The sequence below is a fragment of the Sorex araneus genome, chromosome X, assembly GCF_027595985.1.
Source record: "Sorex araneus isolate mSorAra2 chromosome X, mSorAra2.pri, whole genome shotgun sequence".
Lineage (NCBI taxonomy): Eukaryota > Metazoa > Chordata > Mammalia > Eulipotyphla > Soricidae > Sorex > Sorex araneus.
In genome coordinates this window covers 359,621,781-359,635,600 of record NC_073313.1, presented here as the reverse complement: position 1 = coordinate 359,635,600, position 13,820 = coordinate 359,621,781, and the positions used below count along the sequence as shown (strand labels likewise).

General features: G+C 55.4%; 1 protein-coding gene across 1 annotated transcript in view; it reads right to left on the bottom strand.

Annotated features, from left to right (window-relative positions):
* The window catches only part of EFR3B (EFR3 homolog B), an 83,116-nt gene that overhangs the window by 4,669 nt on the left and 64,627 nt on the right, over positions 1-13,820 (bottom strand). Inside the window, exons 13-22 of the mRNA XM_055120063.1 lie at positions 11,343-11,515; positions 10,595-10,670; positions 8,617-8,778; positions 7,930-8,061; positions 7,247-7,314; positions 6,020-6,147; positions 4,995-5,086; positions 3,746-3,794; positions 1,390-1,496; positions 214-263 (exon numbers count right to left, since the gene is read on the bottom strand). Of these exons, the coding sequence (XP_054976038.1) occupies positions 214-263; positions 1,390-1,496; positions 3,746-3,794; positions 4,995-5,086; positions 6,020-6,147; positions 7,247-7,314; positions 7,930-8,061; positions 8,617-8,778; positions 10,595-10,670; positions 11,343-11,515 (1,037 nt within the window). The remainder of the gene's footprint in view (positions 1-213; positions 264-1,389; positions 1,497-3,745; positions 3,795-4,994; positions 5,087-6,019; positions 6,148-7,246; positions 7,315-7,929; positions 8,062-8,616; positions 8,779-10,594; positions 10,671-11,342; positions 11,516-13,820) is intronic.

Sequence of the window (13,820 nt, the reverse complement as noted above, 5' to 3'; positions counted from 1 at the left end):
GAAATAAAGAACGGCTTATGCACTGGGAGAAGGCCCCGCCCACCAGAAAGGGACACACCCACTTTGAGAAGCCCCGCCCATCCGGTCAGGACATGCCACTGTGAGAAAGTCCCCGCCCACTGACGTAAGAACACGCCCACTTAGAGGAGGCCCCGCCCACTGTGAAAGGAGCACTCGGGCTGTGCAGTTACACGAGGAGGGATAGCTACTTACCGGATGGTGATTTCAAAGATCTGGTTGAGTTTGCTCTGCAGCAGTGACGCCTACACACAAAGAGAGAGACCATGAGCGGAGGATTCGGCAGCTCTACCCACCTGTCTAGGACACTGGGCCAGGGACAGCCTCAGGAAGGGAACCGTGGGAGCGGTTTCTGTTACTTCCCTAATGGGGTCAGGCAGATGATCCCAGTGACGGGACAGCAGAGAGGCCAGGATGCCAGGGCATGCCAGCAGCAGTTCACTGAGCTATGGGGAGAGCAGGGCTGGCTGCACATGGGCTCAGGAGGTCTGGCTGGTTCCAGCGCTTTCCTGAACTCCAGTGGAGAAGTGGTGCAAATGGATGTGTTAGGAAAGATACTTCCAGCTTCCTCCCACGCCTGCTCGGCCCGCGGGCGCAGTGCAGTAAGTGGGCCTGGAAGTAGGACCATTCAACAGCTGCAGCTGCCTCCACATGGGACAAAAGGCGCGGACAATAAAGGCCCAGAAAACCCTCCCATCGACTTACATGTATGTGCATATAAGAACTAAACCCTCCCATTGACTTACATGTTTTGTGCATATAAGAACTAGACTTAACATAATATCCAAAGTACTAGGAAAGAAAGGGCATGCTTGTTAAGGGACAAGAAAACAGTAAGATAAGGTAGGAACCGTTTTTATGAGATTTTGGGTGTTTACTCATTGCTTCTAAGAGAGAAGGCACATCAGAGATGTCAGGAAACAGCCCCTTGAGGGGGACATGGCACTCCCCCTGCCTGGCTGGCAGCCGTCAACCCTCACTCCCTCCCTTGGCCCTGGCTTCTTCCCTGATCACTTGGCAGTGGCCGAGAATGAAATGAACAAAGGGAAGGCACCCTGACACCCCCTCCCCCCATCCCGGGTACTTGCACTGAGGGTTCTGACTCTCTCTAGCTTTTTTTTTTTTTTTAACTGTCCTGACACCAGCTATGGGCCAGAGTTCCCCACTCAGATGATAAGGAAGGGTCTGGGGAGTGCCTGGGTCGTTCCTACATCTCATGACTTGCGGCTGATGGGTGCACATGGAGAGAAGGGAGTTCTCTGGGATGGAACTGAAACCCTGATTTCTGGGGGTGTCACGAGCTCCTAGGAACTCACTCCTTCCCTGTCCCAGGTATGGTGTGGCCCTCCCACCCAGCGCCACCCCACTCACCCGGGCCCCACAGTGGGCCGCAATCTCCTCAAATGGAGCCTTCTGGAACTTCTCCACCACCTGCCGCCGCCGCTCACGCTCCTGTTCCTCCACTGCCACGCTGTCCACTGCAGCACAGAGGGCCAACTCTGAGTCCCCCTCACAGGGGTGGCCAGGCCCAGAGGCAGGACGCGCCTGGCTGCCCTTGGTGACAATGGCCCAGTTCTGCCTGCATGCGGCCAGCCTGCCTCCTTGGATAGGCGTTTAAGTAAGCACTGTGGTCAGGGACAGCAGAGGTCCAGGGTGCCACCATGCAGTCCCCTGAGCACTGCTGGGAGAGGATCCCCAAACCCAAAACAAACCAACCAATCAAACAAAAAGGTAGCTTACCCACTAGTGGGTGAACCCCGAAGTTGGAGTTTGGTGGCCCTCAGTGAGAGCACTGCCTTGGGGAGTCACAAATAGCATGTTTGGTGTGGAGGGCGCTGGGAGGGTAAGAGACAAGCCTCGAGCTGGGGGATAGTCCAGTGGGTGGGGCGCTTGCCTTGTAAGAGGTGACTTGGGTTTGATCCCTGGCACCTCATACGGTCTCACAAGTCTCCCGGGAGTGATCCCTGACCACAGAGCCAGGAGTAAGCCCTGAGCACCACTGGGTGTGCCCCCCTCCTGTCCTGAAAATACCCCCCCCGCCATGAATTAAAAACACAACCAAGGGGCTGGAGTGATAGCACAGCGGGTAGGGTGTTTGCCTTGCACGCGGCCGACCCAGGTTCGATCCCCGGCATCCCATATGGTCCCCCAAGCACTGCCAGGAGTAATTCCTGAGTGCAAAGCCAAGAGTAACCCCTGAGCATTGCTGGGTGTGACCCAAAAAGCAAAAAAAAAATAAAAAAATAAAAATAAATAAAAACACAACCAAACCCAGGAAACTCCAGGCACCAGAGGGCAGGCAGCTCAAGAATTTAGTCAAGCAACAGCAAGGGTGGCAGGGCGGCTGGGGCCTGGGTTGGGGCCGAGGCATGAGGGCTGAGGCCCTGGACTCCACACAGTCCTGTAGGTGACCGGGGTGCGAGAGAGGAGGACAGGAGCTAAGGGCAGCCGGGCGCTCACACAAGGCCCAGCCCCACTCACAATGTCTGGTGCAGCAACACAATGCTGAACGGTTTGGCCTTCAAGCCCTCCTGGTCCTCGCCAGGAGAAACTTTCGCAGGTCCGGGATAGCCCCTCCCAGTGATCCCACAAGGGAGGGCAACTGTGCCTTTGACGCTCTGTTCCTGGATCCGGATTGATGTGATTTATTCCTAGTATCTTATATGCGTCAACTTGTTCCTCAAATCATACAAAAATCCAAGTACTTATACAGAATTGATATTTATTTATTTATTTGTTTATTTATTTATTTATTTATTTATTGCTTTTTGGGTCACACCTGGCTCATGCACTCAGGAATTACTCCTGGCGATGCCCAGGGGACTATATGGGATGCTGGGAATCGAACCCCGGTTGGCCGCGTGCAAGGCAAACGCCCTACCCGCTGTGCTATCGCTCCAGTCCCTTGATATTTATTTTTTAGCCTGTCTGACTGTCTATCTCAAGAATCAATTTTAGAGTCCCTTTTTTTAGTGGTCTCAGGACATCCCACATGAAAAAGTGCTTTGCCACTGAGCCACACCCCTGATTCATTTAATTACATTTTTTATTTAAGGGCCATACCCTGCAATGCTCAGGCATCCCTCCTGGCTCTGCACTCAGAAATTCCTCCTGGTGGTGCTCAGGGGACCATACGGGATGCTGGGGATCAAACCTGGGTCAGCCGTGTGCGAGGAAAATGCCTTACCTGCTGTACTCTTTCTCTAGCCTCTAATTTATTATTATTATTATTATTATTATTTTGGGGGGGGTGGAAGTGGTCATACCTGGCAGTGCCCTGGGCACCATATATGGTGTCAGAGATTCAAGTGCCTTCCCCACTCTACTATCTCTCCAACCCTGATCACATAGTTTGTGTGGGGGGGGTTGGGTGGGGGGGTTGGGGAACATACCCAGGGGTGCTCAGGGGACCACACACAGTGCCAGGTTCCAAACCACTGCTGCAGCCACATCCACAAGGTAAGTGCGTTCATCTGGGAAACACTCTCGGCCTCACTGGTGGCCTCTAAAGGCCCCTCACCTCATGGGAGCCTGCACCGGATGTGGGCCCCAGGGCAGAGTGCACTGTCCTTGAGGCTTCGGGGTAGGGGTGCCCAGGGAGCTCCCAGCCTATCCACTCACGTATGTGCGAATCACACGGGAAGTGGGACGTGGGCAGGCGGCAAGGTGACACACACCCAGAGCGACCCCCTTCCCCCCACCCCGGGTTCCCCCAGCAGCCACTCACCGATGGCCTTCTTCAGCGTCTCGTAGGTAATCTCCTCAGCTGGCACGCGCTGGGGGAGAGGTGACAGAAATACTCAGTGGGGGGGTGCAGCCTCAGCCTCCTCCCTTCCAGAGGGCAGATGGACACCCGCTTCCTGGGGCGGGAGGAGGCCGGTGTCCAGAACTGTGTTGTCTATCCCGGGGCAGCAAGGTGGAGGCAGGGAGGCTGACTTGGCATCAGCGACTGTGTCCGCCAACGGCTCCCCACCCTCTGGGCTTGCCCCTTTCAGCCCTGTTGAGGGAACCCTTAGAATAGAGCCCTCAGAGAAGTCAGGGCACAGTGATCCCAAGTGAGAGCTCAGGACTAGAGACCGGAAGATGGCTGACAGGAAATCATCAGCCGGGGGGCGCTGAGGATTGACTAAAGGAGAAAAAACGCTGAAGTTAGTTCAAGGCACTTAATTGCAAGTACCCTCTGTCCTCGCAGTGCCCCAGATGGGAATCAGACCACTAAAGTGAGCATTGCAGGCCACGTGGCCCCAGTGACATCCAAAGTGCGAGGAGCCTTGACTTACCTTCGGGAACTCCTCTAGACCAGGACCCTAGGGTGAGGCCCACAGTTCACTGCCTTTCTAACCCTCACATTGAACACAGAGAATGAGAGCACTTGGAAAAGAGTCCATTAATGCCCAGTTCAAAAAGTGGCATAAAAGGTACCCCCACTCATGGCTCATCCAACCAGTTGGGAAAACAATCGATATTTCTCAAAAAACCAGGAATTTAGGTTCCAAATGACCCCACAGTTCCACTTCTGGGCACCTACCCCAAGGGTCTAAATACTCGATTTAGAAAAGACAATATGTCCTTTGTTCAGAGAGAGCGGCTGAGTTGTCACTCATGCTGAGGATTCGCCCTCAACTCATCTGCCTGCACGTTTGTCTGTCCATCCGTCCGCTCATCATCACCACCAGCTAATCAGACGTGAGGCATGTCACAACTGTGTGGTGGAGAGAGACCTCTCTGCCGAGAGGAGGCAGGGAGAGGAAAGGGGGTCCGCAGTGCGGGGAGGAGGGACCCAGTTGTGGGTGTCTATGCCGGCAGCCTTTCATGGGAGTTCAAAGATACCCTGGGGGGGAGGGTGTACAAAATATTTTTCCAGATGGAAACATCTGTAGTGTCCGTGATGGGAATTAGCAGAAGACAGGACTTATTTGAGAAATTCACTTTCCGTGCTGCAGCCCGGGGCACTCCCGGGGCAGACAGACGCTCACCTCCTCCTTCTCGGGGCTGTTCCTCGACTCCACCTCCACTTGCAGGGAGATGGTTTCCCCGATGCTTTTCCGCTTGGATAAACGATCCTCATCTGGGGAAGGAGAGGCCGGGGCTGGGGTTCCCAGTGCTCTGAGGGAGCCCGGGGCCACACCCCCCAGAATCCCCTCCCAACCCCCATGCTCCCTTGACTGGCCTGGCTGAGGAGAGAGCTAGAGTTCAGGAAGGCCGAGGGTCCCTGCCTGCCTGAGGGTGGGAGCCAGCTCTAATTTAGGGCTCAGACTTTGAATCTGGGGCTGGAGCAATAGCACAGCGGGTAGGGCGTTTGCCTTGCACACGGCTGACCCGGGTTCGATTCCCAGCATCCCATATGGTCCCCCGAGAACTGTCAGGAGTAATTCCTGAGTGCACGAGCCAGGGCTAACCCCTGTGCATGGCCGGGTATGACCCAAAAACCAAAAACCAAAAAAAAAAAAAGACTTTGAAACCTGATGAGCGTCAGGTTTCATGACAGACCCCAGAGCTGTCATGCCTTGCATGCCACCGACTCACGTTCAATCCTCAGTATCCCATCTGGTCCCTTAAGCACTGCCAGGCATGATCTCTGAGTGCAGAGCCAGGAGTAAGTCCTGAGCACTGGCGGGTGTGGCCCTCAAACCAAAACCCAAACCGAAACAACACCAAGTGTATGCGCCTCTCCAGCTTCCCCCAAGGCAGCGACAGTCATTGGCCTGATTCTGCAGTTAAGGAAACGGAAATGCAGACACCTAGGGATTTGCCTAGGATGTTTTTCAGGATGTTAGGCAGAATGGGGCCTCTGGTGCCACAGCCCAGATAGGGACTTTCCCAAACAGCGCGGACTCCCGTCAGCGTCCAGCCTCTCCCGTGGGCCGAGAGTCTGGTCTGAGCAGGAGAGGTAGGAGAGCGGGGGCTCTCACTGTTCCCACATCTGCAGCCCGGGTGGCACAGCTCAGGGGCCCGTGTGAGGCCCACAGACCCGCAGGGAGTCATGGGGCCGCGCTCATACCTGTCAGCTGCGGGACATAGGGCAGGGACAGCCTGTCTGAGTTGTAGCCGCTGCCTCCCAGCACTTCGCTGATTTTGCTCTGGCGGAAGAGGAACTCGATCAGCACTTCCTCAAGATTCTGGGACAGCCTGGGGACAAGGAGGCGAGACAAGTCAAAGGGTGGGACACTGAGGCGATCTCCAAATAACCTTCCTCAGGGTAACAGCAACGCGATTTTGCTTTTGTTTTTGTGCCACGCACGGTGATGTTCAGGGGTTACCCCTGACTCTGTACTCAGGGATCGCTCCTGGCAGTGCTCGGGGACCCTATGCAATGCCCAGGATGGAACCCTGGTCTATCGGGTACCAGGCATGCCCACGACCTGCTGTACTATCCCGGGTCTATGGGGTACCAGGCACACCCACGACCTGCTGCACTATCCCGGGTCTTTGGGGTACCAGGCACGCCCGCGACCTGCTGTACCATCCTGGGTCTAGGGGGTACCAGGCACGCCCACGACCTGCTGCACTATCCCGGGTCTTTGGGGTACCAGGCACGCCCGCGACCTGCTGTACCATCCCGGGTCTTTGGGGTACCAGGCACGCCCACGACCTGCTGTACCATCCCGGGTCTAGGGGGTGCCAGGCACGCCCACGACCTGCTGTACTATCTCTCCGGCCCTCAGCAGCATTCTTTATGCATGCTGACAGAGAAGCAAAAGGTGGGGGGGAATGCCAATCCCAGGGGCTGGAGTGGTAGCACAGCGGGTAGGGCGTTTGCCTTGTACGCGGACGACCCGGGTTGGATTTTCAGCATCCCATATGGTCCCCTGAGCACCGCCAGGAGTAATTCCTGAGTGCATGAGCCAGGCATAACCCCATGTGCATTGCTAGGTGTGACCCAAAAGGGGAAAAAAAGAAAAGTCAATCCTAGATCCCCTGTCACTGACGTTTTGTATTTTGAGATCTTTCCCTTGCGCTCCGCTGGTGCTGAAGAGTGCTGCCCTGCCCCCCCCCATCTCCTGTGGAGAAGGCAGTGTGGACTGACAGGGTGTGTGTGTGTTGGGGGGGCAGGTGGTCCGTCGGAAGTGACTGGTCCAGGATGCACTGTCCTGGCACAGATCCTCATCACACTGCAGGGACTCAAATCCCAGCCAAAGGCAGGGCCCCCTTTCTATGGCCCGGAACCCCGGAACCCAAGCACCGGGCTCAGACCCCCCATCTCACTCGGGGCCCGGGGGCTTCTCACCTGGGCCTCTCCACAAACACGTCCTCAGGGAGCATGTACGGAGCCTCTTTCTTCCTGGTCTCTATCACCTGCGTTTGGGGAGGTCTGGGTGTCACCACGAGGGGAGCTGGGTGTGAAGGGTGCTCACTCCCCCCGCCCCCCAGCCACTTGGGTAGTCCCTCCTCCCACAGTCCCCGGGGCTGAGGAGCAGAGGGCGGCGCTGGACCCGCAGTGACCCTCAGAGCCACGGGGAAGCCGGGAGGCCGGTGTCTGTGAGAGCCGTTTGGTTTGGAAATGTTTCACACAGGCAAAGCGAGTGGGAAGGAGAGGGATGGAACAAAGATGTCACCGCAGGCTCTTTCCACAGAAGCCCGCCGCTCATTGCTTTCATCGTGCTTGGAAACGTTTCTAGAAAAATCTTTTTTAAGGCTTATCCCTCCCATGACCCGAGGGCTTTGTGTGTGGGAGCACGTGCGTCTGAAGGTGGGGGAGCAGAAGGAGGTGGGGTGCACCCGCTAGTAGAAGTTACCTCCTGCACCCTCCCACCCTGGCAGGTCATGGTACGTGGTAGGAAAAGCTGCTTCTAGAAAGTTCTTAGGAATTCTCTCGCCAGTCCTTAGTTCCATGCTTAGAGGAAGCACCGGGCTCAGGCAATGGGAACCCACGGCTCGGGCTGCCTATGCGCTCGGCGGCACCACACCAACCTCGTGGACGTGCTGGCAGAAGGCGGGCACCGTGGTCAGCTGACTGATGAGGTTCAGGTAGGCCGCGCCCAGGGCGTAGAGGGCACAGCGGTTGTACACGGGCAAGTTCTCCTCATTGACCTGGGCCACATCCTGTGGAATACAGAGGGGCCTTGGGAGGCTTCAGTGACAGGTGACATGGGGGTCCTCCCCTCCTCCACCCCCTCTTCCCTAGCCTTTTGTTGTTTGGAAGCCACATTTAGTGATGCCCAAGGCTGACTCCTTGCTTTGTGCTCAGGGATCACTCCTGGTGGGCTCCAGGGATACTTTGGGACAGGTGTGCACACGATACACCGCTCCTGTCTTCCTGGGCCCTCCCCAGCCTTGTCAGATGAAGCCTGTTCTGTTCACCCTACCCGCTGGACGATCGCTGTGGCCCAAAATGATTTGTTTTTAGTCAGTGCTTAAGGGGAGACCCAGCAGGTTGGAGGGTGAGAGGCTGCCTGGATCAGGAGGTGGTCTGGTGTCGCTCATGGTGAAGTCATTTAGTCTGCAGGGGGGTGACTCCCAGACAGGGCCCTGGGCCTGGGGTGTGGCTCCCTGGGGGAAGGGCCACGCATGTGTCTCATTGTGGGACTGCATGGCAATCGCTCATGACCTGCCTGTCCAGGCCAGCCGTCCCCACCCTGCTGCCCCCACGGGCCCTACCTGAACGGCCAGCACCAGGCGGATGAGATCGACCACCACCTCCTCATTGGCCAGCTCGATGCTGATGAGCGCCAGCAGGCCGTAGAGAGCCTCGTAATGCTTCTGGATGTTCGACTCCTCCTTACAGCTCAGGTAGATGTGTCTGTAGAGCTGCTGGGAGTGCTGAGGGCCCAGGGAGCAAGGTCAGGGTTGAGGTCATGGCAGGGTGCGCTCGGAGGGACAACCAGGGAGTGCAAGACCAGTCGAAGGGAGGTGGGACTGCGGTGTGCACCCCACTCCCACCTCAGGAATAGGATGACACTTCAATTTTTTTTTTTTGTTTATTTTTTTTATTTTTTTATTTTTTTTGCTTTTTAGGTCATACCTAGCAATGCACAGGGGTTACTCCTGGCTCTACACTCAGAAATTACCCCTGGCGGTGCTCAGGGGACCATATGGGATGCTGGGAAATGAACCCGGGTTGGCCGCGTGCAAGGCAAACGCCCTACCCGCTGTGCTATCACCAGCCCGACACTTCAATTTTTAATTTGTTTTGTTTTTTGTTTTATTTTATTTGTTTGTTTCTGGTCTACACCTGGTGGTGCTCATGGTTTACTCCTGGCTCTGTGCTCAGGGGTCACTCCTGGAAGGCCTCAGCACCCCATAGATTGTGCTGGGTGGGTCAGCTATGTGCAAAGCAAACACCCTACCTGCTGTATTGTCACTCTGGGCCCTAGGATTCCTTTTTGAAACCCTATAAAGGCCATCTACGGTAGTGCTGGGGGTCACAGTGATGCTTAGCCTGTGATGCTGGCCTGACAATTGGGTGCTGGGGGCCATGTGGTGCTGAAGATAAAGGTCAGGACCTTGCACGGGAGAGAACTATCTCTTGGCCCCATGAGGATGCCTTTAATATATTGTTGCTTTCTTGGACCACATCCACTGGTGCTCAGGGTTTACTCCTGGTTCTGTGCTCAGGGATCACGTCTGGCAGGGATTGGGGGACCATATGGGGGTTCCGGGGATCAAATCTGGGTGTATAAAGCAAGCACCCTATTCGCTGTACTATCTTTTCAATGGCCCCTACTAAAATAAAAAAAATTAGGCACCATGGTTTATGAACATGGATGTTCATAAACATATGAAACATAGGGTTTCATGCATGAAACATCCCAACACCATACCCTCAACCAGAGTGTCCCCTTCCCTTCACCACTGTCCCCTTGCACGATCGCCCTCCCCAACCCATTGCCTGCAGTAAGTTTCCTATTGAAGACCAGTTCTCAGCTTTTGTGGTGTTTGGGCATTAGTTACCCCCCCCCCCACTATGCTTTTATATACCCCACGGGAGAGATCAGTTTGTCCCTCAGCTCTGACTGACTTCACTCAGCATGATGCTTTCCAGATCCATCCATGTTAGCAAATTGCATGACTTCATCTTTTCTTACGGCTGAGTAGTATTCCACTGTATATATGTACTATAGTTTCTTCTTCTTCCTTTTGGTTTTGTTGTTTCAGAGTTAAACCCGGTGATGCTCAGGAGTTGCTCCTGGCAGGGCTCAGGGGACCGTATGGGATGCTGGGGATTGAACCTAGATCAGCTGCATGCAAGGCAAGCGCCTTCCCTGCTGTGCTATCACTCTGGTCTGTACCATCGTTTCCTTATCCAGTCATCCATTCTTGGACACGTGGGTTATTTCCAGATTTTGGCTACTGTGAACAGTATGAGGATGCCTTTAAAGTGACCCCAGTGGATGTGACCATAGGAGGTTGGACACCAGCTGCTATCTAAATCAGCGGCACAGCTGGGGTCCCTGCACAGGCTCACAGCTGTGGTCCTCCCCTGGCGTTAGCCTGAGCAGCCCTGCACCCTCTGGTCACCCTGAACGGGTGCAGTCAAGAGGGAAGGAGGCAGCCTCTGGGACACTGGTGGGCAGTAGCCTTGGGGATGGAATGTTGGGGCCCACGGGGCCTGGGTGTTGGGGATACAGCTGCTCACCTTCTTCATGAAGACGGTGTCCTGCCGGGAGCACTTGTCCACTTTCAGCTTCAGGACAGAGATGTCACTGAGGGTACTGGAGGGGACAAGGGGCCCAGTCAGAGCTTCGTGGCCTGGTGCCACCCTGAGCTCTTTGTCATGCCAAAGCCTCCTGCGTGGGCAGCCCCACCCCGGTACCCCAGCTCTGCCCTCAGTCCCTCTTCTATGTTTTGTTTCTGGGTCACACACAGCGGAACTCAGGGATCACTCCTGACTCTGTGCTCAGGGATCACTCCTGACAGTGCTTGGGGAACCACATGTGGTGCTGGGGATCAAACCCGGGTCAGCTGTGTGCAAAGCAAGCGCCTTCACCTTGAAAAGCCACTCCAGCCCTCTAGCTCCACTCTCGCCCCATTCTCACATCCCTCTCCCGACCCCCATACCTAGATTATTCTCTGCCCTTTCCCGTCACTGCTGCTACCCCTGCACGCCCCCCTGAAAACACCCTTGAGAGTCCTGCTTCTTATTCTCCCACCTCTCCAGCCTAACCCTTTTCCCCAGACATACGTGCCCCCTCACCCCTCCCCTCCTCAGAGGACCCTGGGGCTATGTCTGCCCCCTGCTGGACGTCACCGAACATGGCATCAAACACTTCACCAAACATGGCTTGTCTCCGGCCTGAGGGTCAGGCCCTATGGGGGGGGGGTCTTCTCCCCATCACCCATCAACCCCAAGATCACCTGATGGCACCCATCAACCCCAAGTTCACCTGATGGTGGAGAACTTGTGGCGGTTGCCATGGCGATCGATGAAACTGATGAGAATCTCTAGAACAAAGAGACGGATCTCTGCGTCCTCCATGAGGGCGGTGGACAGGAGGCGGTCCAGGAAGTTGCTGGGCAGTGCTGACATCATGTTGCTGCACTGGAAGCCTGTGGATACCTGCGGGGGCACCCGGAACACCGCGTGCTTAGCAACCCCGGGGCCCTCGCTGCCACAAGGTGAGGGAGGAGCAGCGGAGTGCCAGTCCCGTCTCCCGCCGCCCAGCCCGGCTTCTCCTCCCTCCACCTCTGGCTCCAGAGGCTTTAGGCAACTTTTGGGAACGCAGCAACATGCATTTGGACAACTCGCCCGGCTTGGTAAAGACACACACGGAGAAGCAAGGCGGGGCGACCTTGAGAGGGGGCAGGAGCTGGAGGGCCTCTGAATCTTACGGTCCAGCCCATCCGGCCCAAGTGAAGGACACTGGCCATGAAGACAAGGCTTTACTAAGAGAATGGACTCTCTCTCAAGGGCAGAAGGAGTAGGACCAGGCTAAGACGCTTGCCTGGCATGTGGCTGACCCCAGTTTGATCCCTGACAGGGAATATGGTCACCCAGGAGCCCTGGGCACTGAGCCAGGAGTACGCCCTGAGAAGCCCTGGGTACATTCCAAATACAGAGATCGAGAACAAGAGTGAGAGCGAGAGAGAGAGAGAGAGAGAGAGAGAGGGAGAAAGAGAGAGAAGGAGGGGGGAGAGAAAGGGAAAAAGGGAGGGAGGGAGGGAGGGAGAGAGAGAAAGAGAAAGAGAGAGAATGGACGATCTCAAAGAAAAGGCGAAATTCAACAGAGAAGAAGCCAGGCGTTCTGGTGAGCAACGCGGCCGGAGAATGCTCCGGACCCGAGACTGGGCCAGCAACACCAGGGATCCAGATGGAGGAGGTGCAGCCAGCATACCTTCTCCAGATGGAGCCCTGGAGACACTGAGCAGCAACTAACACGGCTCCAGGATGCGGGACTGGGACAGCTCTAAACCGTGCGGCCGCTAATGCGGCCACGCGACCTTTTCTAAACACTGAAAACATACAATCTTTTAATGGAAAACTAATTATCAAATGCTTCCTTGGTAGTAGGGCTGTCTTTCTTGGGGGGAAACTCCAACAACAATAGTGAGTTTTGTGTTGAAATATGGAACGTAATCAAGGTAAAGAGAAAATGAAGTGAATTTCATCAATTATACAGTTGGGGGTTGGGGGGGCGGGGGCGGGGGGTATACTGGGGATTTTGGTGGTGGAATATGGGCACTGGTGAAGGGATGGGTGTTTCAATATTGTATAACTGAGACATAAACCTGAGAACTTTGTAACTTTCCACATGGTGATTCAATAAAAATTAAAAAAAAAAAAAAAAAAGAAGAGGCGAGAGGGCAGAAGAGCCCACAGCTGAGACTTCAGAGTCCCACACAGCATCTGGTGGGGTCTCGTCTCCCAGGGCACAGGGCATCTCCTGATGAAAGTCAGGGGCCTAAGAGACACATCATACACAGTGGCTCCGAAGCATTCAAACACAGTAGGAAGCGTTTTCCTGTCAACTCCACATTACAAAATAATGCCTTCGATGGTTCTGAAGGCTCTTGAGGACCTAGAAAAAACCCTCAGGCATCAACAGTGAATGTGCAGCATCACAAAAGGGAAAATATGAGCGTGCCCCAGTCTGTGGCCATTATAAGATGCTGGCGACAGATCAATCACGGCACACAAGACAGCAGGTGAACAAGCCCAGGGGGTGCCCAGCACACAGGCCTTTCTAAAGAGACAGGGACATGAAGGCCTTGGGTGGGGGACGGGGCAGGGCCGGGGGAGCGGGAGGAAGGGGGCTGGGCCTGGCTGGGCCAGGCAGGGAGAGGAGAGGGGAGTCTGGGGAGGGTAAAGGGGGGTGGGAGGGACCTTCCAGCTCCAGTTTGAGAGGTTTGAAATCTGGATGCATGCCCGCTGGAAAGAGGGATGTATTCTTCAACATAAAGTAGTATGTGGGGAGCAGTATTTCTAGAAAATTCTTCTTAGGGTTATGTTTGAGATAGGAGATAGGAGGGGCCAAGACAGCTAATGGTAGAGCACATGCCCTCCATGTAGGAGGCCTGAGTCCTGACCCTGTCTATGCGGCCCTCCTGAGCACCACCACTAGAAAAACACAAGCCCCACAGCTCAGGGGCAAAAGCACCTGCTTGGCTACTTACAGGATCCCAAGTTTGACCCCCCACCCTGCCCGTGCTGCTTATGGGCGCCAGGCCTGGTGCTGGTATTTGGGACCTCAGCGCTGCAATAGTGTTGCTATCCCTGGTGCCCCACAGTTTTGTGTGCAGACACCCCAACTGCAGTGGACCTCTCAGCGAGCACTGCGAGTAAGAGATGAGTGAGCACCACGGCCAAGTAAGTGTGCGACCTTTAGGGAGCCCGTGTGTGAGCACCAGGGGACCCTGCAACCCCA